Source organism: Engystomops pustulosus, chromosome 6 (assembly GCF_040894005.1).
Source record: "Engystomops pustulosus chromosome 6, aEngPut4.maternal, whole genome shotgun sequence".
NCBI classification, from domain to species: Eukaryota; Metazoa; Chordata; class Amphibia; order Anura; family Leptodactylidae; genus Engystomops; species Engystomops pustulosus.
This window is the reverse complement of record NC_092416.1, coordinates 123,335,635-123,363,613: the sequence shown is the minus strand read 5'-3', so window position 1 is coordinate 123,363,613 and position 27,979 is coordinate 123,335,635. Positions and strand designations below refer to the sequence as shown.

The 27,979-nt window shown below is 39.9% G+C and overlaps 1 protein-coding gene across 2 annotated transcripts; it reads left to right on the top strand.

Moving 5' to 3' along the window:
- Window positions 1-384: 384 nt before the first annotated feature.
- GMEB2 (glucocorticoid modulatory element binding protein 2) lies at window positions 385-27,979 on the top strand. 2 transcript variants are annotated; one of them, XM_072110837.1, is made up of 11 exons: window positions 385-544; window positions 7,084-7,223; window positions 9,971-10,045; window positions 10,313-10,401; window positions 10,675-10,805; window positions 13,344-13,447; window positions 14,748-14,905; window positions 19,773-19,853; window positions 23,001-23,138; window positions 26,165-26,287; window positions 26,667-27,978. In XM_072110837.1, the coding sequence occupies exons 2-11, from the start codon at window positions 7,105-7,107 to the stop codon at window positions 27,299-27,301; spliced, it is 1,653 nt and encodes a 550-aa protein (XP_071966938.1). In that variant the 5' UTR covers window positions 385-544; window positions 7,084-7,104; the 3' UTR covers window positions 27,302-27,978. The 2 variants fall into 2 exon arrangements, with proteins under 2 accessions (XP_071966938.1, XP_071966939.1); XM_072110838.1 differs by lacking the exon at window positions 9,971-10,045 and having other exon boundaries at window positions 26,667-27,979.

The following is a 27,979-nucleotide window of genomic DNA, read 5'->3' as shown; positions in this document are numbered from 1 at the left end:
AGGCATTAGGACATTAGGATTTTTGGAATTTTAAAGATCACAATTTTACTTTCTGGACACCATAGAAAGAAAAGTTTCATCACTATGATTATATTGTCAACTGCTTAGCCGATATAAATCAGACATCTGCTGCACCATCATCTAAAGTGTGTGGAATACGAGAACTGCCAAGAACTGAACTTCCCGTGTGTTTTACAATACAGAAGTAAACACAATACTACAATGTACATGTACAAATGTAATATAAACAGGTCCCAAGAAGCAGGTAGAACGCCATCTAGTGACCAAGACCATACACTGCGGATCATAGAAGAGCAGCGCTACCACAGGCAACGGATAGTTCACGCATGCGCAATTGTGGCCACGAGCGGACATATTTGAAGCTGTCACATGAGCGCGCATAGCCCCCTCCTTTTCTCCCCGGAGACGTGAACGAGCGCGGCCTTCTCACTTCACCCCCGCCCGCGTCCCCGAAACCGCCCAATAACCGGCGGAAACCCCGGGGCAACTGGCGGCACCGAGGAGCTGGAGCTTCGGAGAGCAGGTGAGAGCCGCCCACGACATGGGGAGTCTTCACCCCTCCCCCTCTTCACGCACCGGGTCCCTGCGGAGCGTCAGGACGTGACGGCGGGCCGTGCTCACGGCGGCGCCGGGGGGAGGAGGAGGCTGCGTACGAGGCCGCGTTATAAGCGTCAGCTTCCGCACAGCAGTCCGGGGAGTGGGGGCCGGTGTCATGGATGTAACTGTAGTGTGGAAATGTTGCGGGGAGATGGGGCGGTGTACCCCGTGCTCCACGCCCTGTACATGGGGCGCACAGACTGCTGCATGCAATGGGCGGCTCATTGTTGGCTGCTGAGACTTGTGCTTCTCCCACGGACGCACTATTTATCTAGAAGATAATCTAATCCGTCTCCAGCCTGTGCTTCCATGCATCACCCCACACATCACCAGTAGGTGTCTTCATGCAGGTCAGACTCAAGTGCGGCCAATTTTTTAATTTTTGCAGATAATCTGTATGTCTGCTTTTTGATTGCAAAATCTGCACCAAATTGCACTTTTTTAATTGCATAACTACAAAAAAAAATAAACTCCTTAACTTGTGCAAGTAATAAAATCTGAAGTGCACCAATGCATCACAATACCCACAACTATATATCTGGAGGCTGCATTCAGACATTCAGCTTGTATTGCATTTATAAACACAATGCAAGTGACTGTCTGGTATTTCCATTGAAACGCATGTGATCAGTAACCCTTATTTTAAATGCAAGTCACTGGGTGCTGGTTACAGATTGCATGCATTTTGATAGAAATGTATATGCAGTTGCATGCATTTTTTTGAAACCGCAGCTGGTTTTGACAGGTTTTACCAATTATCTTAATGAAAACTGGTCAAAAACGGATGCATTTTCAAAAAACACATGTGTTTTTTAATGGACTGTTTAAAATAAACGCCACGTGATGCCACACGTCCCATTTTTGGACCGTTTTAAGCACGCATTTTCAGTCCGTTTATCTTAACCCCTTAATGACCTTTCTAAGGTGGCGCGTCAGAAGAAGATATCACAGCCCAGACCTGGCACTAACACCCGGGATCGGGAAAACCTCTGATCCCGTGTGTTTAACCCCTTACACACCGCGGTTAAGCATAATTGCGGCGTGTAAGCGAGGCTCCCGGCTCCTCTTCTCGCTGGGTTCTGCCTTCCTGGCAGAACCCGGTGTAAGTAACTGAGCATGTGTATCGCAGTGTAAAGGATTGAACAAGCTTGTTCAAGCCAAAGGATGGAAAATGTAAAAAAAAAAGATTAAATAAAATAAAAGTCCCATAATCTCCGTTCTTACACATATAATGCAAATAAAGTTTATAAGACACAAAAAAAATGTACATATTTGGTATCACCGCGTCCGTATTAATCTGTACAATAAATCTAAATCAATATTGAACCTGCTCGGTGAACGACGTAAAAAAATGAAAAGCTTATATACAATCTTTCATCAAAAATGCTAAATCCAAAATAAAAATTGATGATTTTGTTTGTGTCCCCCTTGAAATAGTTAATAAAATCTCATGAATAAGCTTAAGACCCCCCAAAATGAATTATCTATACATTGTATCTCATCCCGTACCACATATGTTCACATCAACAAAAAAAAATTTATAGCTTGTACAATGTGACAATACAAATCTGCTGTGAATAGCGCTGCTTTCATCCTATTCTGGGCTGTGCGCCCATACAGCAGTTTACCACCACATATGGAGTATCAGTACACTCGGGAGGAATTGGGCATCAAGCGTTGCAGAGCATTTCATCATTTAATTGATTCTGAAACTAACAGTTTTGGCCTAAATTAATGTAGTTTCCAAAAAAATTCAAAAGTTTCTAAATCGCAGGTCCATATTGTTTAACCCATGTGAAACACTTAAAGGGTTAATAGACTCAATAGAAGTTGTTTTACATACGTTGGGGGTGAACCTTTTATAGTGGGGTAATTTATGGGGTTTTACTATTATTTAGGCCTCTCAAAGTCACTTGAAAGCTGAGTTGTCCCTCAAAATGTGAGATGAAAATGAGAAAAATCACACTTAAAGTTCTGAACCTCTTAACATCCTAGAAAAATGACAGGACGCATAAAATATGTCAACATAAAGAAGACATTCCGTAAATGTTAATTATCCAGCTTTTTGGGTAGTTTTACTTCCTGTCTGGAAAGCAGAACATTTCAAACTTGGAAAATGAAGAATTTTTACAAACTTTTGCCAAATTTTGACTTTTTTCAGAATGAAACGCAAAACTTAAATTTGTACATGAAGTACAATGTGTCACGAGAAAACATTCTCAAAATCACCTGGATATGTTAAAGTGTTCCGAAGTTATAGCCAATTATCGTGAGACATGTCAGATTTGAATATTCGAGTCTGGTCATTGAGCTGAAAACTAGTGTTGGCAGCCAAACGCATGGTAAACAGTCAAAAATGGATGACTGAAAACGCTTGCTTTAGAGCAAACCAAAAACGGCACAGGTGGCATCACCCTAAGCCTGCCCCAGGGCATTTGTATTGCGTTTGTAAACACAATAAAAATGTCACGTGTGAACTCATCCTGAAGGGAATAGCTCCTAAACCACCAGGATGCTGTCAAGCATCAGGGGTTTATCCAGAAACTTGTTACCTTACACCTGTCTGTTGCTGTATTCCTGAATTTCTGGGGTAGAAAAACGCAATCAAAATGGCATATTGGGTGCCCTGAAGTGAGGTTTACTGACCCCAATCACTACAGGCAGTGCGTATACAGTGTAGGCACACCAACAGACTCAAATCGCTGGCCTTTCTCATTACCCTTTCCTCCAGGAATTGCACAAGATAGGGAGTTCCCCACCAATCATGCAAACTATATAAATTTGGTATCTTTGTGATGGTACTTCCTCAAAGAATAAAGGGGATGTGTAATTTGGACCGAAGTAAAAGACGTAAAAATAAAACCCTCAAGAAATTGGTACATCTTTTTATTTATTTGGTAATTCCATAAAATTTAGGTCCTCTCCTAGATATTTTTTACATTGCAATAGGTGACACTAGAAAATATGCTAGAAAAATGTTAGAATTGCCATAATCGGGTAAAACATGAGAAAATCATACCATGACTAATTGCAAAGTTATATTACTGGTTTATATTCCATTATATACTGTGCTGACATGCATTTGCATTAGTCCTCTCTTTGGGCGTGTTCACACATGGCGTCTGCGTGAAGATTGCATTGTGCAATCCAAAACCTCCACCTGCGATACATATTGAGGAAACAGTGCTTTTCCGATCCATTCAATATATGATCACAGGTGGAGTTTCAAACTACAGTCATATCAAAGACGTTTCCAGAGAGCCAACAGTCGTCTTTTCTACATATCAGAGAAATACGCACAGAGTTCAGGCCCCATGGCATTCGTCACGTCCGTGATTGCGGAATAATGTGAAACCGGCCTAACTTGCGTTAATGTGCTTCCTGGAAAAGCCGAACACTTAGAGACTGGAACTGAACTCGGCGTGTCATTTCCGGTCTCTGAGCTTTCGGGCCGGACGTTCAGGCAAGCACTCAATGCGAATGAGTTGCGTCAGACTCGCTTGTGGGTTTTAGTTCTTAGACTGGAGAATCTGTAGCTACTCCAGAACGTACTGTTACTATAATTGTTTTTTCACTCGCGTATAAGCCAAGTTTCGATTTTTCAGCACATTTTTTTGTGCTGAAAAACTCAACTTTATACTCCAATATATACGGTACACGATATTAAAAGACATAAAGTAGCCAAAATTGACATAAAAATCTTTCATTTTATTAAATCTTATTAAAAACATACATAGATAGTATATGGACCCATATTTGTACAACATAATTTGTTACTGGTGTATTGCATAAATTATCTAAAAGGAAATTCCTGTCCATAAGAGTCACACCACCCCACGGCTATATACAAGATATTGAATCAAAATGATAATACTGTATTTTTCTGACTATAAGACGCTTCTTACTATAAGATGTACCCCAGATTTAGACTTCCAAAAAAGGAAAAAATATATTTTACACCAATTAAAATATCCCTGTTGGTCGCACAAAGGCACAGCATACACAGATCAGCTACATCCATACTTTTGAGTTCAATGATGGCTTTATTGAAACAAGTGGTAACATTGGGTATACGTACAATAGCACATTAAGATGCATACATTGATTTAATGGATATTATAAAAATGCCTACTGGCACTCTTTCCCAAGCTTCCTGAAATCTAGTTTTGTACTTCCTGTGATATTTCCCTAGCAGCAACACGTAGTCAACTGAAATTAAGTGCACGGCAGTAACAGATGTGACACATCACTCTTCAAAAGTAGCAAGTTTCTATGCAAAAACTATTGGTTCGGAAGTCTAGATTATACGGAGACGAAAGTGGACCAGGACGACAGGAAGCCAACTATACCGATCCCATAGTTGAGACCCAAGAAAGCTCCGTGGAAGAATGGTTTAGGGCAAGATCTGGAAGACCCATACCCTCCTCGGACTTGGGCCTAGAAAGGATAGAGAAAGATGGCTGCGGTCTTGATGTCCCCCAGACAAACCTCATGGCCAGGGAACGTAGCTTACCCAGCAAGGAGCTGGGAACCACCCACGGAAATGTTAGAAACACATACAAAATTTTAGGGAGAATGTCCATTTTCAAGGCGTTCATCCTACCCATCCATGATAGAAGCAGCTTGGCCCACCCCGCCGTATCCTTTTCCACTGAGCTCAGCAGCGGAGTATAGTTAAGAGTAAATGCCTCAAAAGGGTCGGAAGGCATAAAAACTCCAAAGTACTTCATCACCTCCCGACACCATTTGAATGGCATGGAACTCGACCGTGAGGCTACCACCCACTCTGGAAGATTCACATTGAACAGTTCACAAAGCTCAGAGTTTCGAGACTACCGAGTACAGACAGTCCCCAGGTTACGTACAAGATAGGGACCGGCGGTTTGTTCTTAAGTTGAATTTGTATGTAAGTCGAAACTGTATATTTTATAATTGAAGTTCTAGACAATTTTTTTTTTTTGTCCCAGTGACAATTGGAGTTTCAAAATTTTTGCTGTAATTGGACCAAGGATTATCAATAAAGTTTCATTACAGACTCCTTACAGCTGATCATTGCAGTCGTCTGCGAAGACTGACATCTTATGTAGAGAACTTCCAACGTCTATCCCAGTAATTTCACTGATAGCTCTGATTACATTGAACAGCGATTCCTTGACCAAGATATACAACAGTGGAGACGGGCAGCCATGCCAAATTCCGTTCCAAGCAGGGAAAAAATCATATAATAAACCGTTGACCCTGATCTGGGCCCTATCATTGTGGTACAACGCCTTGATCTGGGACAGCATAGCAGGCCCCCTTACGGCAGTGTGAATGTAGACTAAACGGTGCAGAGAGGAAACTTTCCCAAGGTACATAAGGGATGTGAAGCATTTCATGTCCGAGATAAACTTCCAGTCAATGTGTTACAATTACTTTTACTAGAATAATTTCAGTTCGGTTTCGGTCTCAGTCAGCATAGGCTGCGAGTGTGATGCGAGTTGAGTAAATCACACACTCTAGTGTGTAAGGGGCATTCGGCTTCATTCAGACGAACGTGTGCCTGCCGTACCGTAGTACTGCGGGCACACATCAGCACACAGGAGAGGAGGAGGAGGTGGTGAGCGCTGTAATACGGGAAAAGATAGAATATGTCCTATCTTTGCCAGGGTACGGAATGGTACTGCTCCATACCGTGCCCATTGCCGGCCTGGTTTATCATGCTTAATTTTGATGGTAGATTTAATTTTAAGTGATTTGACATTTATATAAACCTTAATTTCTGTGGGAATTCTATTAAGCACTACCAACCTCTATATTGTGTAAAGGGGTTTTGTATTTAAAGTGGGGTGTAGTAGGGGGAGGGTGAGATAAATAAAATGTAGTTCCCTTGCTCTGGTTCCTAAGCTACAATGTCTGGCCACATGACCGCAGCTGCCACTTTCTCTACTGTCACAGAAGCAAAAAAATTCAGTTAAGACTTTTGCATTTCTGCTCCTATGACTGTAATGGCCACTACTACAGCCAAATGAAGCTTCCGCTGCCTCCTGCCCAACTGGGTGCAGCATGTTTTAGAGCAGAGGGAGCTAAGCAGATTGATGTCCAGTTACTAATATGTGCAATTCATTCATTTACTCCTCTAATTATCCTGAATTTAGGAATATTTTGTGCTGTCTCATTCGTGACCAACTCCTATTTGTACAAATAAGGTTACATACATAAGAACATTTGGTTCATTCAACCCATTCAAAGCCTACTCCCTCTATCCCTGAAGAGCAAGGCCGCTTTCAGTATGTAGTCCTAGTCTTCTGGATATACATTATCGCAGGTAATACCTCATAATATACTGTGTGTGTAGGCTCTAATCCTTGGACTAACCTTATGTTATGTGACCGACAACTGCAGAAACCATAGTGACATTTTAAGGTTTGGGACAGTGTGGGCAGTAAGTTCTGTATTTTGATTGTTTGGTTATTTGTCTTTCAGCTCCTTGAGGGTCTTTCGGACATGGCGACCCCAGATGTGAGCGTGCACGTGGAAGAAGTGGTGGTGGTAACCACACCTGATCACATTATGGATGGGAATGGTATGGAAGAGGTGAAAGCTGTTCTTGTTACTACCAATAGGTAGGATTCTAAATTCTGTAATGGCTAAAATGGTGTCTTTTACAGTAATTTGTTAATGTTCAAGAACATCTGTGGTGAAAAGAAAAATAAATAAAGTTACCAGATTTTACATCTTGGAAAATTGTGCAATTAGGGAGGGGTGCAACTGCTTTTTAGGAATATACACCTCTAAAAGTTAGTCATTTCATAAAAATAAATAATAAATACACACACAGAGATAACATAATAGGCTAGAAGAGAGGCTAGAGAGAGTTCGAGACAGTCCATGGATAGTTTAATCTTCTTACAGAGCTGAATCTTTGAGATAATTTTTTTTAGGTATGGAAAGGGTTCACTATTAGCCTCTGTATCTCTCTGAAGGCTTTCGGATAACACTGCTTCCTGCAGGAGTAAGCGCAAAAAGAGGCACCAAGAAGCTTTTTCCTTTTAATGTTCCTGGTATACTCCAGCACCCCAAACATAAGCCAAGGCACCTTATTTTACCACAAAAAATGGGAAAATGTATTGACTCGAGTATAAGCCTAGGGTGGGAAATGCATTGGCCACATCCTCCCCTCACTTATATAATAAAAAAATAAACTCAATACTTACCTCCGGTTCTCTCCGCAGCTCCTCTTCTCTCTTTGCTTCCTGTGTAGCAGCTATGGTAGACACGTATTGCCCATGTACTCACTGATGACATTATTAGACTGTGCCCAGACAGAGTGCATGGATCTGTCTCTGCTCGTGCCGCTACACAGGAAGCAGAGAGAGCACCTGATGTAAGTACAGGCGGTCCCCTACTTAAGAACACTTGATTTACATAGGACCCCTAGTTACAAACGGACCTCTGGTAATTGTTAATTTTCTCTACTTTAGTCCTAGGCTACAGTAAACAACTGTAACAGTTATCACAACCCAATGACAACCCAACATTTTTAAAATCCAATTGTCACAGAGACCAAAAAAAGTTCTGGCTGGGATGATAAAATATACAGTTCTGACTTACATTTTTTACCTAAGGACATTGGAGCAGATGTATTAATCTGTCTATGCTAGAAAACTGGAGTAATTTGCACCTGAAATGCCCTGCACAACTTTATTGAAGGTTTCAGACCATTTTAGGCTGTTTTCCAACTCTGAGGTGCATCTTCAGTTAAAGGGGGCGTGACCCAACATAAAATAGCCTGCGCGCCAGAAAATTCAATATTGTGATGCTGCAAATGAGATCAACTAAGAGGAGGACAACTCCCCAGTTTTACACCGCACCAGGTTAATCATCCAGCATCAGACACCAGCACTGGTCTAAAGACCAACACATTAATACATCTACCCCATTGACTCACAACCTATAACAAAAGGGAAAGCTTACATGTAATTCTGATCAAAGTCCTCATTCACTGGGGGCATTTATCATTTGCATATACCTTCTAGCCCTCTGTTTTTCTTCTTTCTATGGTTCCAGTACTCTGTTTTTATGCCTTGTGTTCTTGAAACAAATGCTAATCCATGCACAAAATATTTCTGGCAAGTCTAATGTATGAACCTATAGTCACACTTAAAGGGAACAGGTCACCAGAGGTGTATTTTTCACTGGTGACAGGTTCCTATAGACACTATACAGTAGATAACAATGGTGTTTTTATCAAATGTGTCATCACTGCTTACTGCCCATGTCGTCAATACAAGGCTCAGGATGTGGGAGGGGGTTTGATTGCATCATGTAGAGCGGACGCAATGCAAACGAGCAGGCGGACGTTAGAATTTGAAATGCGCAGCCCCCCGGATTTCACAGCGGGTGGTGGCAGGGAGCCAGGTAAAATTTGATAATGCATATTTCACTAACAAAGTAAGACACATATTTGTCTTTTCTAGACAAAAATGCATAAAATTTATAAGAGGTAATAAAATTGTGTTCATTCGTGTCTGTATGTCATGATCAATGTAGTTTGATGTTGTCCTGAACTGCCATCTCTTCATGGAGAGAAACAGATGAGGCAGTAACTGGTGCCGCCCATCGGCCTTCCCCCATTTTTGTCATGGAAACAAGCGGAACCTGCTTCTGTGATGAACTCATGGGAACATCTTCAAATACTTCCAGCTGGGGGCTGCCAGCAGATCACTCATTCTATTAGGTTATAGAGACAATTTAAAGGTACACCAAAAAACTGAAATTATATTGAAAAAAAAAATCTTTTTATTAGAGTGTTAGGTCAGGGTTTGAAGCAATACTTTTGTAATGTGATGTATATGGCATGATAAGGGTACACTGGTTGCTTTGAATGGAATGCACTAAAACACAAAGAATGTCACAAATGTCCTTCAACTCAAATCATTTTATTCTGTTTTACATGTTATTTAGCATAGAAGCGGTCAGGTGATCGAAAACCACATATTCTTTTCACTGACTTCTGGCAATGTTGTCTGGGCTTTAATATGTTTTCAATGGTGACATAGGGGGCTGTAAAAACAGGAAAACTTTCTTGTTTTTACAGCCCCCGTGCCACTCTAAGGGTACATTCAAACAGCCCCTGTGTATCCCGGTGACTGTGTGGTAAGCACACGCTGTCTCACCAGAGAGTCACCGAGCCGCTCTTCTGCCTGTGCCCTCCGGAGATCCGGTCTTGGCGAGTACCTGGCCGTCTGAATGAGCCCTTAAACAAGTCCAGAAAACCAGTGTAAGAAACACCAATCTGTTTTGCAAAATGAAATTTCTGCTTTGATATTACTTTTAACAGCACAATAATTCATATGTGTTAATATTACAGTCCAATCTGGAATGGGCAGGAGCTGAGGCTGCCCTGGGTTGGCAGTAGTGATGCCTCTGCGCCTGGAGTCTTCAGGTAGGGATCTACCACCTGGCCCACTTGTGGCATAAGAGGCTCTAAGAACCCCCTCACCAGACAGGCCCTAGGGCACTGCTGTGTGATGGTCACTTTATTGACCCACTTGTACAACAGTGTCCGCATCCTGCAGACTCCCTATATTTGTGTCCAAACAATTTGGGTCCACGATCTTGTGTGTAACTGTTATCAAAACATGATGTACAGTACACAGTGGGGGCCTTTAGATATGTTTATCATAATTAATCACCTTTTATCTATGTGCAGGACACTGTCAGAAGAAGCCCTCGATTCCGAGAACATAGCAGCTGCAGCCGCATATAGTACATCTACAGAACTGAAAGAGGCAGTATTAGGTTTGTGGAGAGTCTTATCAATGTCCCCTCCAAAATCAAAAACATTTGTATGCATTGTATTGTATTGTATTGTATTGTATTGTATTGTAAGTGCTGTGATAGAAATGGTATTAATTCACTGAGTGTGTATGCATGTAGATATTATTTCTTTTTCTCTCGCTTTCTTTTTCTTTCTTTTTTCCTCTTTCTTTCTCTCTCGTTCTTTTTCTCTCATGGTTATGTTCAGATGTTTATAGGGAAATGTTTTTATTTTTCATCCTTTTTGATGAGAAGTGAAGATGGGCGATGAGGAAGAGGAGGCTCTGGAGGCAGAAATTGCTTATCCAATTACATGTGGGGAGAGCAAGGCCAATCTCCTGTGGAGAAAGTTTGTATGTCCAGGGATTAACGTCAAATGTGTACAGGTGAGGAGGCCAGTCCTGTTAGAAAGCCTGTCCATACATATAACAGTAGGCCACCTTCTTATACATGCACTTCCCATATACAAAGGGGGGCAGTTTACCATGACAGGTGTTCCTTAATAAATGTAACATCTAATGCTAACATTTATTAATCATTGTTGATCCTACAAAGTACTCCAACAAACAAAAGAAAATATAGATCTACTATTTTTGGTCACTTCATCTGCAAATAAGCAAGCGTTCAAAGATGTCATCGGAACGTTAGGAGGCACATAAGACAGGGTTTCCTTCTTTAGTTTAGTTTCACACAGCAGTACACTGGTCATTATTTTGCATCAGAATTTTGAAGCCAAAATCAGAAATGAATCTTAAAGTGGTTTTCCCATGAACTGAAGTTAGGCCCTATCCACGAGATGGGAACTAACTTGCTGATCTTGGGGGGTGGGGGGGGGGGTCTCAGTGCTGCAGCAAGTGAATAGGGTCTAACTTCAGTTTGTGTGAAAACCCCTTTAAACAAAGATACCAGTAACTTACAAATCTTCCCATTATACTTTTTTCTGTAGATTGTAATCCTAGTTTTAAATATCCACTCAAAGAAAGAATGTTAAGACACAGCAAACAACAAGTGTAAAACATAACAATTATGTGATACATATTAGAAAATGGTTATATGGAAAAAGCAGGAGTAAACATGGATTTGAGTAAGATATAGACCCAACACAGCGGGAATGTATCATAGACAAGTAAATAAAAAAGTTAATAACTCTTCTCCTGAGGTTGGGAACTCTACATGGACTTCCCTGAAAAGACCAATGTAGAATAGTCCATTATGAAATTGCATTACGTGCAAAAGAATAAGGAATGGGGGAGGTGAAGCCAACAGTACCCTACAAGCACAACAGATTAGCTGGCCTATCTGTAAGTCACGATGGAAGGAGGGTGATCCAGGGGGCCCAGATCTTACATTATGCATCCAAGGATCCACAATCTTCAACATTAGTTTGTCCATTCGCTGCAGGTTCATCAACTCCTGGAACCATTTCAAGATAGAAGGGGAAGTTGTGGAACGACAGTCCTAGAAGTGACAAGCAAAAAAGCTAATATGTTTTCAAGAAAGACTCTGAATAGAGCCGGGGATCATAGACATAAGTAAAGTTTTAGGGTCGTTTTCGATAGCTACACCTTTGATAGTCTTAAAGGGAACCTGTCATCAGGGACCTCATTTTTACTAACGACAGGGTACTAAAGTCCATTACAGCTGGATTGCAAATATGTCTTTCTGCCTTTTCTGTGCATTTGCATACAATATAATTGTGTGTTTTATCTTACCTTGCACCCTGACAGAATCCTATGTTTAGTCCCAGGGGTTGGGCTAGGGTTTGGATGCATTTCAAAAAACAACATGTGACTTGTCTGTGCTGCAGACTGCTCTGCTCTTGGCCCCTCATTAAAGCCCAACCCCTAGGACTACACAGAGGATTTTGTCAGGGTGCAGGGTAAGTTATAACACACAATTGTATTGTAATGCAAATGCTTAGAGAAAGCAGAAAGGCATATTTATACTGCAGCTGTAATGGGCTTCTGCAACCTGTCTTTAGTGAAAATGAGGTCCCTGGTAGCAGGTTCTCTTTAATGGTGAATGCAACTGAAGAGCAGCAGGGTGTAAAGGAAGGACAGCCCCGCAGGTACGTATTATGATGCCTTGAGGAGAATTGCATCTCCAGTGCTTCTCCAGGACAGGGGAAAAGTGGCAGTTGGTCTCTAATCCCGTTTTTAGTTTACAAATATTAATGTAAGATACTGACCAGCATGCTGTGTGAAACTAGGAAATACATCATTAAAATCTATCATGATAAATCGGGGACATTTACTCATAGATCTAGGCACCATGACTGTGGTAATCTTCTTATATTTGTTATCCATGGCCTCCTTCCGTCTAAAACAAACGTTTAAAATTATGCTAATGAATCCTGTTGCCTGGATCTATGAGTAAGTGTCCCTAGTTTATCATGATGGATTTTGATGGTAGATATCCTTTAATGGTGTTTATTATTCTGTTGTACTCTGCACTAGGCATTCATTTGTACAAGGCTATAAATTTACACTTCTTTACACTTACAATTCTGTGGTTGAATACATTAAAGGGGTTTTTCCAAAATCAGTGATGAGACCCCCTCAGATCATCAGAATGGGGGGTCCGAGGTACCTTCGCCAGACCCCGCGTGGATTCTCGAGATGAGCGGAGAAGACGTGCATGTCCGTTCTGCTCCATTCATCTCTACGTGAGGCCGTCTGCTCTACTCATCTTGGGGAGTAACGAGGGGTCCTCGGTTCTCGCCATCACTGAGACCCCCACCGATCAGCAAGTTAGGCTCTATCATGTGGATAGGGCAATGGGGCCTAACTTTTTTGTGGGAAAACCCCTTTAGGTATTGCATAATATGTAGCCTATTGGACAAAAATAGACAGCATACAGCCATTTGTATAAGCTCTTGCCCAAACAATCCCATTTATTACACTGCTGTATTATCTATTTTTCAGTATGATGACCACTTAATAAGTCCAAAGGAGTTTGTCCACTTGGCTGGAAAATCCACACTGAAGGACTGGAAGAGGGCAATTCGTATGAATGGTGTTATGCTCAGGTCTGTATGGAGCATGGAGGGGAAACCTGAAAAGCCATAGAGAAACTTACATTGATTTTCTTTTTTTTTTTTTTACTTCTTTGTGTGTGTATATATATATATATATATATATATATATATATATATATATATATATATATATATGTGTGTGTGTATATATGTATATGTTTGTACATAGAGACCAAGCATTATGTCACCTAGAGGCAACAATATTTACAAAACTTACATTGCCCACTAGGCTTAAATGGGTATTCTCATCTGGGCATTCACATGTAATTTAATTAATCTGCTATATATGTATATTTCTTCAATTGGATATTATTTAAAAAGTGTAACTGTGTGAAGATTGTTTCCCATAAATTTAGCCATGTTATCCCTTGAAAACAAGATGGCTGTCCTTGGATATGACCACCGTCGCACTCTAAAACACACAAAGGGCGGGCAATGCTAATATAGGGTATAAATTCACATATCCAAAGCCAACACACGTGAAATATATTGGCATACAAAGAGAGAGAAATATGTGTGAAAAGCCAGATATATGTAAACAACTTATCTTTAGTAATTATCAAAAAAAAAAAAATCATAAATAACCCAAACCGATGATAAAAACACAAAAAGATTATACACAAATAAACAATTGTTGGTAGTGGTAAGGTGGCCCAAACAACTGGCTCCCATAACACCTAAGTGTAAGAGTGCTCTGGGTAACAATTTGCATCATTTGCATCATGGTAACATACTACAGGGGGTACAAGAAGGATAAAATGGTAACAAAAAATAAAGAGAAGCCGCTCCAGTAACCCAGTGCAGTTGGTGTTGTGGTACCCTGCCTGCTAAAAGGCGACTTCCTTGGGGGTAGAATGTAGTTCTATTCTACCACTGAGAAGTTTCCTATTAGGCGTGAATGCAGACAGAACAGGACATAGCACTTTAGAATTCATAAAGCTCTTTTATTGACTATTTTCATTCAAATTTGATGGGTAAAAATATTTTGGGAGTCAATGCAGAGATTTTTCATGGCCTCTCGTAAAAAAAAACCATAATCAATATTCTGTTGAAATGAATGGATTTCCCATTTCCCAGTGTGTAGTACTATCCCATTGGGAAGTAAGAGATATACCTCCGGTGAGATACAGAAACCCATGTTATTAATAATTATGTGCAGGTCGCAATGAAATCAAAACTAAAGAAAAAGTCCCAGGGATTTTCTCTGCCAAAGTTCATTTCAATTATTCAACATTGGAATTCTATCTGGATATATATTGTGAATTAATGTTCATTCTTCTTTCTATACCAGAAAGATAATGGACTCTGGAGAGCTGGATTTTTATCAACACTCAAAGGTCTGCTCAAATACCTGCCGAAGCACCAAGATTGATGTGACAGGAAGCCGGGTGTCACTCTGCAGTCAAGTGTCTACAGAGTATATTCCAATTACAACTGCCTCTAGTGATAGTAAGTAACATGCTCCTAAAAATGTGTTGCTTCATTGAAGAAAAAAATAATCTTGCATTTTTCACTGAACAATTTTAGTAATATACGTTCGTGCAGCAATAGCAAATGCTTAATTTAAAGGGGCGCTAGCTGGCAGAAAGTCTTGTAAAGGAAAACATTTGTATTGATGAACTTAGTAGTTTATGCTTAATCCATATGATATGTCAACAGTGTCTAACAGGTGAGGTACAATCTGAAGACTTCCTGACCCCTCCAATTAGCTGCACCCAAAGGGGTAATGTATATAGGTTCTCTAATCATGTCTGTGGGAGTTACAGTTTGCTTAGCTGTCTCTGTAACTTCAATAGATTAGACTAAACTTATAAAGGAAGCCGCCCACATATGTGACCACTGATTAATAAAGTTGCCATCAGGGTCTCGGGTTGGGGATCCCAACTGTCAATCTCACATCTATCAAATATTTGTAATGTGTTGGCCATACACATGAGTTGTACTGTATTTTTTTTGGGTACAAAAGAGATAGGACTGAGAAATTAATTTAATTGCATCAGAGCAATAAGTTGATAGTTGCAGCTCCTAGCTGCTGGAGCCATCAGCTCATGATATCCACCAGTGACATCAGTTTGATGTTAGCTCTGGCCAAGTTAGGGACATAGGAAGATAAGGGGGAAGGAAGGACATCATAAATAAGAGGGTTCGACATAGATGGGTGGGGGTGGGGGTCATACCTAAGCGGGTGCGCCTTAAGGGGCGCATAGAGAGATAAAAATAACAGGGGGAAACAGAAAGACATGGAGAGAAGTTGGGGGACGTAGTTAAGAGGAAACCTTGAAATATGGGGGAGAATAATCGAATTTGGATTAAGTTTTTCTTACTAGTCACCTTAGGATAGGTGATCAATATCAGATTGGAAGGGCCTGACATCCCGCCCTCCTACTGATTGCCTATTTGAAGTGGCCATGGTACACCAATGGGTGCAGCATCCACCTCATAGACATCGAGTCCATTTTTCATCTGGCCTGTTTACAGCAAATATAGTGGAGATGCAATACCCAGCACAGGTTCTACGCCATGTACAGCACTGTGACTTGTCAGGAGTCTGCAGAATGCTAGTGAAATACGTGCATATTGTTTTATTAACCCCTTAGGGACCAGGCCCTTTTTCGTTTTTGCGTCTTTATTTTTCACTCCCCACCTTCAAAAATCTATATCTTTTTTATTTTTCCATGTAAAGACCTGTGTATGGGCTTATTTTCTGCGTAACAAATTGCACTTCGTAGTGGTAGTATTCAATATTCTATGCCGTGTACTGGGAAGCAGTGAAAATGATGAAAAAACACATTTGCGCCATTTCTTGTGGGCTTGGTTATTACAGCTTTCACTGTGCGGCCCAAATGACATGTCTACTTCATTCATTGGGTCAATACGATCACGGGGATACCAAAGTTGTATAGGTTTTATAATGTTTTAATACATTTACAAAAATTAAAACCTCCTGTACAAAAAAAAATTGGGTGGTGTGGAGTTGTGTGTGGTGTCATTTTTTGCGACATTTGATTACGTTTTCAGTGCTTCTATTTTTTGGACTGTACGACCTTTTGATCACTTTTTATAGAATTTTTTCTATTTTTCAAAATGGCAAAAAGAATGCCATTTGCGACTTCGGGCGTTATTTCCGTTATGGTGTTAAACGCAGTGAAAAAACATTATTATATTTCGATAGGTCAGGCATTTTCGGACGCGGTGATACATAATGTGTTTAAGATTTTTACTGTTTATTTATATTTATATCAGTTCTAGGGAAAGGGGGGTGATTTTTAATTTTTATGTTTTTTTTTATATATATATATAATATATATATATATATATATATATATATATATATTATTTTTTTTTTTTTTTTTTTTTTTTTTCTATCTTTAACCCTAGGTTGTCTGATTGATCCTACCATAAACTGCCATGCTACAGTATGGCAGTATATGGGGATTTTTCACACCATCTATTACAATGGGAAAATCGCACATTGTAATAGATAGCCTAAAACATGATAGCCTCGGGTCTTTGTGTGACCCGAGGCTGTCATGACAACAGATGTCCGCTCCCTGATGACGTCACGGGGAGCAACGATTGGAGCCAAGATGGCGGCCCAAGCGCCACTGGCACCTTAATGGGAGTAAACCTCCTCAAGGGGTAAACACCCGCGATCGATGCTAGCACCGATCGATGTTGTTAGCGACGGGCATTTGCTTCATTGTGAAGCAAATGCCCGGCGAGTATGAAGAGGGCTCAGCCCGTGAGACCTCTTCATACTCCCCAATGCGCAATAAGACATAAGGTTAAATCTTATTGCGCTATGGGGTTAAAAAAGGATTCTTGAAGGGTCAGGCTACAAACGGCACCATGCGGCTGATGGAGAATACAAGTTTTATTTCCTGACATTTTGATAGCCCACAGGCTTCTTTGAATGTGCTGTAAGCTCTGTATTGAGTACTTCCTAACCATCGCCTCTTCTCCCAACCAGATTGCCCTGGGGGTGGTCAGTGGGGCAACAGACTACAGGGGACACAAACAGTGAGGTCCAATGGTGCAATGAGCGCTTATTATGGTATTCATGGGGTTGAGATGGCAGAGGTTCTTCTGATCTTGGCTGTAAGAGTTGTGACAATGTATTAGAGTGGATACCATGTACCTGAGTGTATGGGCGCATTTGTGGCTGTATCAGCAGAATAAGTTTGCTTGTCTTGATGTGGCAGCTAACGACTTACTTGCCTTGTGCCCCGCACATTTTAAGTGCTCTGTTATGTGTAAATAGACTTGCCAAGTTACTTGCCTCAAGCTTATTTGCCAAGGAGCATACTGAAGTATTTCTGTGCCAACAAATCTAGAGGAACCGGTCACACCAAAACTTGCACAGCTTTGGCTTCCCGTTTGTTTTTACTTTCAACAATATATTTTCATTCGCAACAAAATGAAGTGCTAGTTTACCATTACCTACCTTCCCTACTTTACTATATGATTCATCTTTTTACTAAGGGCTTATTCACAGGACCACAATGGGGGCCATGATCTGACCGCACAATTTATGGTCTATGGCACCTGGTCACAATGTGTAAAAATAGGGATCAGGGATGTGTCAAAGGAATCAGATTTAAATACTCAAAATATACAAGAATTTACACTCCCAAAAATGCTTAAACAAAAGCCCTGCAATATTTGGTTATAATCCACAAATCTGCCTAAAAATACTGTATATAGCGCATAAAGTAGAAACTCCTATCCTGTCAAAATAATTTTTGCCCCGCTGACCATGTATACAAAAATAACTAAAAAAAAAAAAAAAATCAGCAATAGACTTTATTTAAAGTTGCTTTGGAGATCCAATTAACACGGCATAGAAATGGCGATCATGTCGGACCCCTGAAAAGAGAAATATACAAAGTGCAGTGCATAGCTGTATGTTATGTATGCACAGTCTGCTGCAAATAAAAGGTTCATCTCTACATGAACATATACAGGAGCATCCATCATAGTACAAAAAAAACAACCACCTTTATGCAAAAAAATGTGTGTTTTTTTATGTGAGCTGCAACTTTTTGAACATGTTTTGGTAGGAAAGGGAAAGCACATTCGCTCATGTCATTCCTTTCTAAAATTTTACTACGGATAAAGTCAATATTTACTTTATCTGTTAGCTGTACAACCCTTTCCACCTTCCATCGGCCTGCTGCTAAGAAGCTGTAGCTTCAGAGAGCTATATCTTTAAATCCCAGGTCCCTAAAATGTCTCAAGTCTCAAGCTTTCTCTGAAACAGGAGAATCTCCTCTTTTATATGAATCTATCTAGGTGCGAGGAAACTGGAGATAGTGGGTCATATTTACTAAAAATGTAGGAATCTGCACTAAAGGGTTCTGCCTGTGTCTAATGCTTGGTGCAACAGATTCATTAAGAACGTGCCCCAGAAATCATGAATCTGGCGCTTCACTTCACTGGCCCGACAGAGTTCACCAACTTTTTGTGGTGCACCTTTATCATAGGGCGTGGGACAGACTTTGCATGTTAAATCTGGCGCAAGGTCCGACTGAGCCCCCTAATTTGTGTTGCATGGTGCATAGTTCAAATGCGCCACCAAACGGTTGTGTGCAACCCATTTGTGGTGCAGATACATCTTAGATACCTGTGCAAGCAGTTTGTCCCCTAAACGTGCAAAGTCTGTCAGAAAACTGGCGCAAAGCCCTTAGTAAATGTGCCGAATTAACTGTTATGACCTTCAAGAGTGATTTATATATAAAAATTGTCACTATAGATGTAAATATCTCCGAATTCCTGGAACCTAGAAACACAAATGTATGTGCATATGAAAGAGGAGATGAAAAATCTACTTCAGAGTAGTTTATAAATGTTTGGCATCCAAAGTTATGGTTCCTAGAATCCAGGACGTATCTTATATGTCTTCGGCCATAGAGGTACCACCCTGTGAGAGCGTATGAGATACATCTTTGACAATAAAAGGCTTAAAGAGAACCTGTAAGATCATTTGGGACCTTAAAGCAACTACAGATCTATATGCACTTGTGGTTTATGGTCGCAAATCGACCAGTTTGGCAGCTGTCCATAGCCTCAATTAAAAAAACAAACATTTATACTTTGTATGTATAATTTATACATGCCTAGATGTGAGCCTGATGAGGCACAAAGGACTTGCATCTAATGAGCAGGATATTGATATGCTTTTGTGTGTTTTATCAGGATAAAGAAGGAAATTCTCTCTGTGGGCTTTTTACTCTTTATGTGGTTATACACCCATAGTTATAGCTGAAGTAATCTCATACACATTTGTGTAATTTACAGACATATTTTGTCTCTTTAGATTTTACAGTGAATGGGAACCCAACTACAATCACTATTGAAACATGTGAAAATTCAGGAGAATGGGGCACCACGATTGCTGGTAAGTGCAAGCAAAGAACTAGGCCTAAGAGAGACGTTCAAACAGACTGTCAAACCATGTTTTTCACAGATGGGTAGAGTCATGCTATGTACTTCAGAAGCGACCACATTTCTGACAGTAGAGACCCTAATAGACATATAGGTAATGAAACTGCCCTGAACTTTTGCTATTATACTTTATAGTGTCAGGCAAGTGTTACTGAGTTGAAGCAGACAGACTTTCTCCACCCATCTGACCCATCTGACATTGATGGCTCAGTAACGGTTAGTACTAGAGAAATATATATTTCAAATACAAGAACACCCTACTTACAGACGACCCCTAGTTACAAACGGACCTCTGGATATTGGTAATTTACTCTACTTTAACCCTAGGATACAATAAACTGCTATAACAGGTATTAAAGGTGTCTGCAATGAAGCTTAATTGTTAATCCTGGTTCTTATGACAATCTAACATTTTTAAAATCCAATTGTCAAAGAGACCAAAAAAGTTTTGGCTGGGGTTACAATTAGAAAATATACAATTCCGACTTGTATACAAATTTAAGAACAAACGGAACCTATCTCGTATGTAACCCGGAGACTGCCTGTATAGCGAAACAGTGCCTATTAAAGGATGCATCAAGTTGTTGTTAACCCCCTAGTTCTCCGTGGCGGATATATCGGCTGTAACTATTAGCCGGCACTGGAGTGGGCTCCGATCTCGGGTGTGTAACCCGTTAATTGCTGCGGTCAGCGGGACCATGGTATCTAATATGCCTCTGGGGGGGTCTTTCCCCCACGATCGGGACCCCAGAGATGCCTACAAGAACTGCTAGTAAGATGGCGTCTGTGACGTCATCTTGCTGGCACAGTGCCAGCCTATGCATGTGCATAGGCTGACACTGCTAATACTCTGCAATACATCAGTATTGCAGAGTATTATTATGAACAAGCAATCAGATGATTGCTTGTTCATGTCCCATGGTGGAAAAAGTAAAAAAAAAAAGGTTATTCAATAAAAAATAAAGTAAGAAATCCATAATGTCCATAAGACCCATAACATATAAAGAGCCATACAACCCAAAAAAAAGTCTAAATCATAACAAAACCCCCACATATATAGTATCATCACGTCCATAACAGCCCGTACAATAAAAGTAAATCATTATTGAACCCGTACGATGAACCCCGTTAAAAAAAACTATTGAAAACCCACCAAAAATTATCATTGTTACCTATTCAATCTTACAAAAAATGCAATAAAAAGTGATAAAAAAAACATGTCCTCCAGAATGATACTGGTGTAAAGTACAACATGTCCTGCCACAGTTATGCCACTTGGGAAATGAATTTTGTCAAATATGATAGATTTTTTTCCCCACATTATGGTTTTATTTGACAAATTTAGTAAAATGTAAGAACATATATTTAAGTCTTGGATCCGTGTAATCGTATCAACCAATAGAATAAAGATGACATGATTATTAAGCTAAACGGTGAACACGAAAAAAAAAAGTCAAAAATCCAGAATTGATGCTTTTCTACTCCTGCCCTCAAAAACGAGTTCCTAAATTTTCAACAATAGGGGAGACCAACCCCAAAATGGCAACATTGGAAAAAGCATCTCATCCCGCAAAAAAAATGCCGTCACATGGCCCCAATAACGAAAAAGCAAAAATTTTATAGCTTACAAACGGAGGCAACGAGAAAACTAAAATCCTGGCAGCTGCAGGGTGCTCCTCCCCTTCTGTGGCTCACTGTGCCCCCATAAAACAAGTAACGGCCACATTTGGGGGGGTCTCTGTACTCGGGAGAAATTATAGAACAAATTTTATGGTGGGTTTTCTCTTTTTATCTTTTGGAAATGTGTAAATTTTAGGGCTAAATGAACATATAACCGACACAAATTGACCATTCTAAATTTCACCTCCTTTTTGATTCAATTACTATGAAGATCTCAAGGGGTTAACAATCTTCCTAAAAGCTGTTTCTGATAGTTTGAGGGGTGCAGATTCGAAAATGGGTTTATTATATAGGGGTTTTTTGATGCTAAATATGTAACATTTCATTAAAAACAGTATTTATCCGCAAAAGAGTAAATTCTGAAAATACGGAAAATTGCTATTCCATTAGTAAGCCGCGCGACATCAAAATAAATTTTCCAGACATTTCAAAAATTATGAAAATGTAAAGTAGACATATGGGAAATGTTATTCAGCAACTTATTTAGGTGGTAAATCTATCTGCCTGAAAATGTAATGATTTCGAATTTCAAAAAATTTTAATTTTTCAAAAAATTCATCATTTTTTCTTTTTTTGGAAAATAAATGCAAAACTTATCAGCCAACATTTACCACTAAAATGAAGTACAACATGTGAGGAAAAAACAATCTCAGAATCGCTTTGATAAGTAAAAGTGTTCAAAAGTTATAACCATATAAAGTGACGCAAGTCAGAATGCAAAAAATGGGGCTGAGCCTTAAAGGGGTATTCTCATCTGGGCACTCACATTCAGTTTCATTAATCTTCCATATATAAACATTTCTTCAATTGGATATTATTTAAAAAAATGTTCCTGTGTGAAGATAATTTCTCATAAATGTTGTCCCTTAGAAACGAGATAGCTTCCTCGGATACGACCACCTCTGATGGATTAAGTGCACAAAGAAACAAAAGGTTATTGTATATGAAATGTCCTGGAGTTACTACATGTCGCACAGCCGCCCTGTGGTAATGATTGCTGAATCCAGGTGGTCAGGCAGGACTTTATAGCGCATGTCTGGCCACCGCTGCCAGAGTGTGATGTGGTCGTATCCGAGGAAGCCATCTGGTTTCTAAGGGACAACATGGCTACATTTATGAGAAATTATCTTCACACAGGAACACTTTTATTAATAACATCCAATTGAAGAAATGTTTACATATGGCAAATGAATTTAATTGAATGTAAATGCCCAGATGGGAATACCCCTTTAAGCTACAAAACGGCTGCGTCCTTAAGGGGTTATAGGTGGTTATTTTATTACTTGGTTGAAAAACATCTAGATGGGTTCCATCATGGCTTTTCCAGGTTCCAGAGAACCAGATCTGACTTTGAATAGATAATGAGGGAGGGATTTGGAGGGGCAATAATTGACCTAACAATTTTTTTTTTCTTCTACAGATGACACCCTGGGGTTTTGGCAAGGTTTGCGTGATGCAGGGCTACTGGGGGAGGTCATACAAGAGTTTCATCAAGAGCTGTTGGAGACCATGAAAGGACTGAAGCAGCGACTGCAGACACCACCCATACAGCTACAAGGTGTTTATCACAAATTACTTATTTCTTATTCTAACTTTTATTTTTTTCAGATTCATTTGGTTCAGTTTTGTAAAACCTATCACTGTGGATACCATTATCTGCATAAACCCCTTAAGTGCCGCCGTCAAATGCAATGGTGGCGCCTAAGTGATGGTGCCACCATCTTGAATCCGGCCGGTGCCCCCACTGACGTTCTTGGTGGGCGTTGGCCGGTTGCTTTGATTGCCTAACAGGGTTTTGACATTTTGCAACACATAAAAAACGTAATAAAAAGTGATCAAAAGGTCATACAGTTCCCAAAATTGTAGCCCGCAAAAAAATTACAGCCCACACAGTTCCATATGCCAAAGTTTAAAAAAGTTATTAGCGTCAGAATATGCCAAAACAAAGAAATTTTATTCAATTTTTATTAAAACTAAATAAAACCTAATATAAATTAGCTATCGCACTAAATCGCACCGACCCAAAGAATAAAGGGAAGGTATCATTTAGAGCGCACAATAAACCGGACCCACAAGAATGATGCATAAGCGTTTTTTGTGAAGTTAACTGCATTTGGATTTTTTCCAACTTCCAGTACATTGCATGGGAAAGTAAATACCATCTTTAGGAAGTACAATTGGTTACACAGAAAATAAACCCTTATAAAACTCTGTATATGGAAAAATAAAAAAAGGTATGGATTTTTTACAGTTTGGCCACATTTCAGAGCATTCTTTTCACTGGATTTAGCAACTTTGTTTTTTTTTTTTTTTTTTTAAATCCGATATTTTTATTGAACGTTTTTTAAAATAAAAAAAACAACACACCCAACAAGTACAACTTGGAGGGGAGTACGTACATATCTTTACAATAAGCTCTGACTTTGTACAATAATACAAACTCAAATTATACTCATTAAAGCATTACAGGGTAATTACATTTGTATCCATTTTCTCTTACAGAATGTATGTTTTATCATAAATTTAGCAACTTTGTAATGTGTTTGGGGTAGAAGGACTTGGAATAATTAAGAAAAATGGCTTTTCTCTGCCTTTTTTTTTTCCTCCTGCCATGAGCAGTGTTTCTGAAAGCATTTTCAGGTCGGTACACCTCAGACAGCTAGGGGCAGGGGGCTAATGATTAAAACTTGCCTAGAGAATATTTCACAGATGAAACATTATCAGTTAGCTTCATCGGATGTCAGTGGAGTACAGGACAGAAAGATGATTTACAAAAACTGCTAAAAGCAGGAAAAAATGGGATAGAAGGACACTTTAATAAAGTATATTACAAAATTTACTATTCACTATTGCACTATTCATTTATGCAATTATAGTTAAAGGGGTTGTCCACTTTCAGTAAATATTTGATATTGTTTGTGTAATCAAAACTTATACAATTTTCCAATATCATGTCCAATATCGTGGTTTTCTAGATCTATGCTTGCTGTACTTCTATAGGAAGCTTCTAGGTTTACTCCAGTGAATAGAAATCTGTTCATGGTCATGTGATGTCACACAGGTGCACAAGCCGTTATTATCACACAACTCCTATTACTCTCTTTGATAATAATGGCTCGTGCACCTGTGTGTCCATCACATGACCATGGACAGATTTCTATTCACTGGAGTAAACATAAAGCTTCCTATAGAAGGACAGCAAGCAGAGTTCTAGAAAACTGTGAGCAATTGATACAGAAATCATATTGGCAAATTGGATAACTTTTCCTTAAACAATATCAGTTATTTGCTTCAAGTGGACAACCCCTTTAAGTTTAACCCCTTAAGGACCTGGCCCTTTTTTTGTTTTTTTTCATTTCCATTTTTCACTCCTCACCGTCAAAAATCTCACTTTTTTTTCTTACATGTAAAGAGCTCTGTGACAGCTTGATTTCTGAGTAACAAATTGCACTTCATAGTCCCAAGACTTGTACTGGGAAGTGGTGAAAAAAATTTCAAATGCAGTGAAATTGGTAAAAAAACCGCGTTTGCACCGTTTTCTTGTGGGATTGGTTCTTACGGCTTTCACTGTGTGCCACAAATTACATGCCCACTTTACTCTTTAGATCCGTGCGATCGCGGAGATAAATTTGTATAGCTTTTATAATGTTTTCATCCATTTACAAAAATTGAAACCTCCTGTACAAAAATTTTTGGTGTACGGAGCTGTGGGTAGTGTAATTTTAGCGACTTTTGATGCCATTTTCGATGCTTCTAATTTTAGGATGGTACAACCTTCTGATCACTTTTTATAGAATTTTTAAAATATTTTTCAAAATCGTAAAATAATTGCCATTTTCGACTTCGGAACTATTTTCCATTACGGGTTTAAACACAGTGGAAAAAACATTATTATTGTTTGATAGATTGGGCTTTTTCGGACGCAGCGATACATAATGTGTTTAGTATTTTTACTGTTCATTTATATTTATGAAGGGAAAGGGGGTGATTTTGAATTTTTAGGTCTTTTTAATATCTTTTTTACTATTTTTCAGACACCCAAGGGTACTTTACCCCTAGGTTGTCTGATCCTTCCATATACTACAGTATGGCAGTATATTGGGATTTTACTCCTCATTCTTTACAATGTGCGAATCGCACAATGTAATAATTAGGTTAAAATGAGACAGCCTCGGGTCTTCGGAAGACCCGAGGTTGTCAGGGCAACTGATCGGCGCTCCCGGATGACATCACAGGGAGCGTCGATCTTCACCTGCAGCCGACCCCTGATGTGCTATTACGTCATGGGTCCTTAAGGGGTTAAAGATGCTGTATGCTGCATAGTTTGGAAACATTCTACAATTTCCCCCTTTGGATATGTAGCCTGATGTTCAGCCTGGATAGTAGGCATCTATTTGGGCTGATTCCTGTTGCTCTTGGTTGGTCAAATAAAGTCACCTTCTTGAGATTGTGATACATTTTAATGGCTAACTGAAATATAAGATTGTACAAGCAAGCTTTCGGGACGGCTATTGTCCTTACATTTGGGTTGAACACAACTTTGAACTGCATGTAGGGAAGTCACATATTTCCTCTTTCTTACAGATGCCATGTTGCTCAACAACATTGTCCAAAATTTTGGGATGTTGGACCTCATTAAGAAGGTGTTAGCCGGTCACAAGAGCCAAATGGACCGGTCCAGAGAACAATACACAAGGGATCTGGCAGGTACTGAACTCAGGATACCATAGTGATTTTTATATATGTCACACTTTTTAAGGGCTATTGTCATGCTCATGTACATAGATTTTATTTATCTGCTTGGATTCATGGACATTCAAGGCACTTTGTGGTTGGATGACTATGATGTAACTTCATTACTGGAAGGCACAATTTGCCACGGTATTTCTCTTTTTCCGCTGTATGGCCTACAAGTTTAGCAGACTGGGGGGTGGTTGTGTGTAACATGGCTTTCCTTGGACAAGCCGGCCCAAGTTCAGCATCCCATAATTATTGTAATCTAGAAATGAAAGCATTGGACAGTACTAGGGTATACATTTATGTGTAGTTATTTGCTGTAATGATGTTGCACTTTTTCCTTTTGCAGCACTGGAGCAGCAATGTGATGAACATCGACGAAGAGCTAAAGAACTGAAACACAAATCTCAGCACCTAAACAACGTTTTGATGACTCTAACACCAGTCAGTGTGCCTCAGCCCACCAAACGACCACGATTAACCAGAGCCACGTCCGGTCCTGCTGCCATCAGCTCCCAGGTCTCTTCTCAGCCAGCACAGATCACTTTGCCACAAGGAATGTCTCTCTCTCAGCTGACCAGTCTCCCCTTCAGTAAAGTACTCTCCAGCTCCATCCCATCTTCCTCTAGCTCCACTGTCAAGAACTCAAACTCTCAGACTAGCTCTCCGTCATCCCCCGTTTTGGGGGGTTATACTATACTTACCCCTTCTGGGAGCAATTTTCCTAATACACTGGAGATTCACCCTGACTCATCCAATCTCACAGTCCTGAGTACAGCCGCCATGCAAGACAGTAACACTGTTCTTAAAGTAGTGAGTCCAATCCAGTTGCTGACACTGCAGGGCCTGGGTGCAACAATACAAAATCTGGCTCAAATAGCACCAGCTGGAAGCACTATAGTAGCTGTGCCTTGTGAGTCTGGGGACGGAGAAGAGGAGCATACCACCATAGAAGTGACGTCATTGTCCGAGGAACAGAAATAGACTTTGGGGTGGGTCCTGTTTCTGCCTGTTTTAACCCAGAGGTGCCATGAATATGAGTCTAAATGGGAAAGCAGGACCAGTATGCTGGATGAACCAAAGAGGATTGAAGGGAGGCTCTGTATTTATAGAGAGCTGCAGCACATTGCACAGAACTATACTGCAGATCATAAAGACACTGGAGAAGTGACATTGTTTTGGCGTTGAGATGTTCCTTTGGGCAATATGAAAGTCCTCACATTTGCCTTTTTTCCCCCAACACTCACGTCTTATTTGCAAGTAGAGTTCCCCAAACCTCAGTGTTATTAAAATCTGATGCCAACAACATAAAATGGTATTGAGCATCTCCTTTGTACTATGTATTTGGCAACAGGTGACACCGTGGTTCCCACAACTGAGTAATGCGCATCTATTCCCTGCACATAGTGTAGGCAAATATAGAAAGCGGAATGAGGATAGTAGAGGGATGAGGCATGCTGTATCTCATAGCTGCTGTGTGTTACCTTTACACTTCTCAGGAGAAAACAGAGAATGTAGGCCCAATGTTGTGACATCAACAACGTCATTTTTTCTGGGAATTCAGTGGCTAGAGTATAGTTTAATGTATGCAACGGCCATCGCTGTATTTGGACTATGTGAAAACTTGTAGAACTTAATAAATGCTAAAATGTTTTAACAAAA

Excerpts from the sequence above, each read along its gene's own strand:
- GMEB2 (XM_072110837.1), top strand. The coding sequence starts at position 7,105 with ATGGCGACCCCAGATGTGAGCGTGCACGTGGAAGAAGTGGTGGTGGTA. Across the intron at positions 7,224-9,970 it reads GTTCTTGTTACTACCAATAG|TCCAATCTGGAATGGGCAGG; the intron begins GTAGGATTCTAA and ends TTAATATTACAG. Across the intron at positions 23,139-26,164 it reads ACCACCCATACAGCTACAAG|ATGCCATGTTGCTCAACAAC; the intron begins GTGTTTATCACA and ends TCTTTCTTACAG.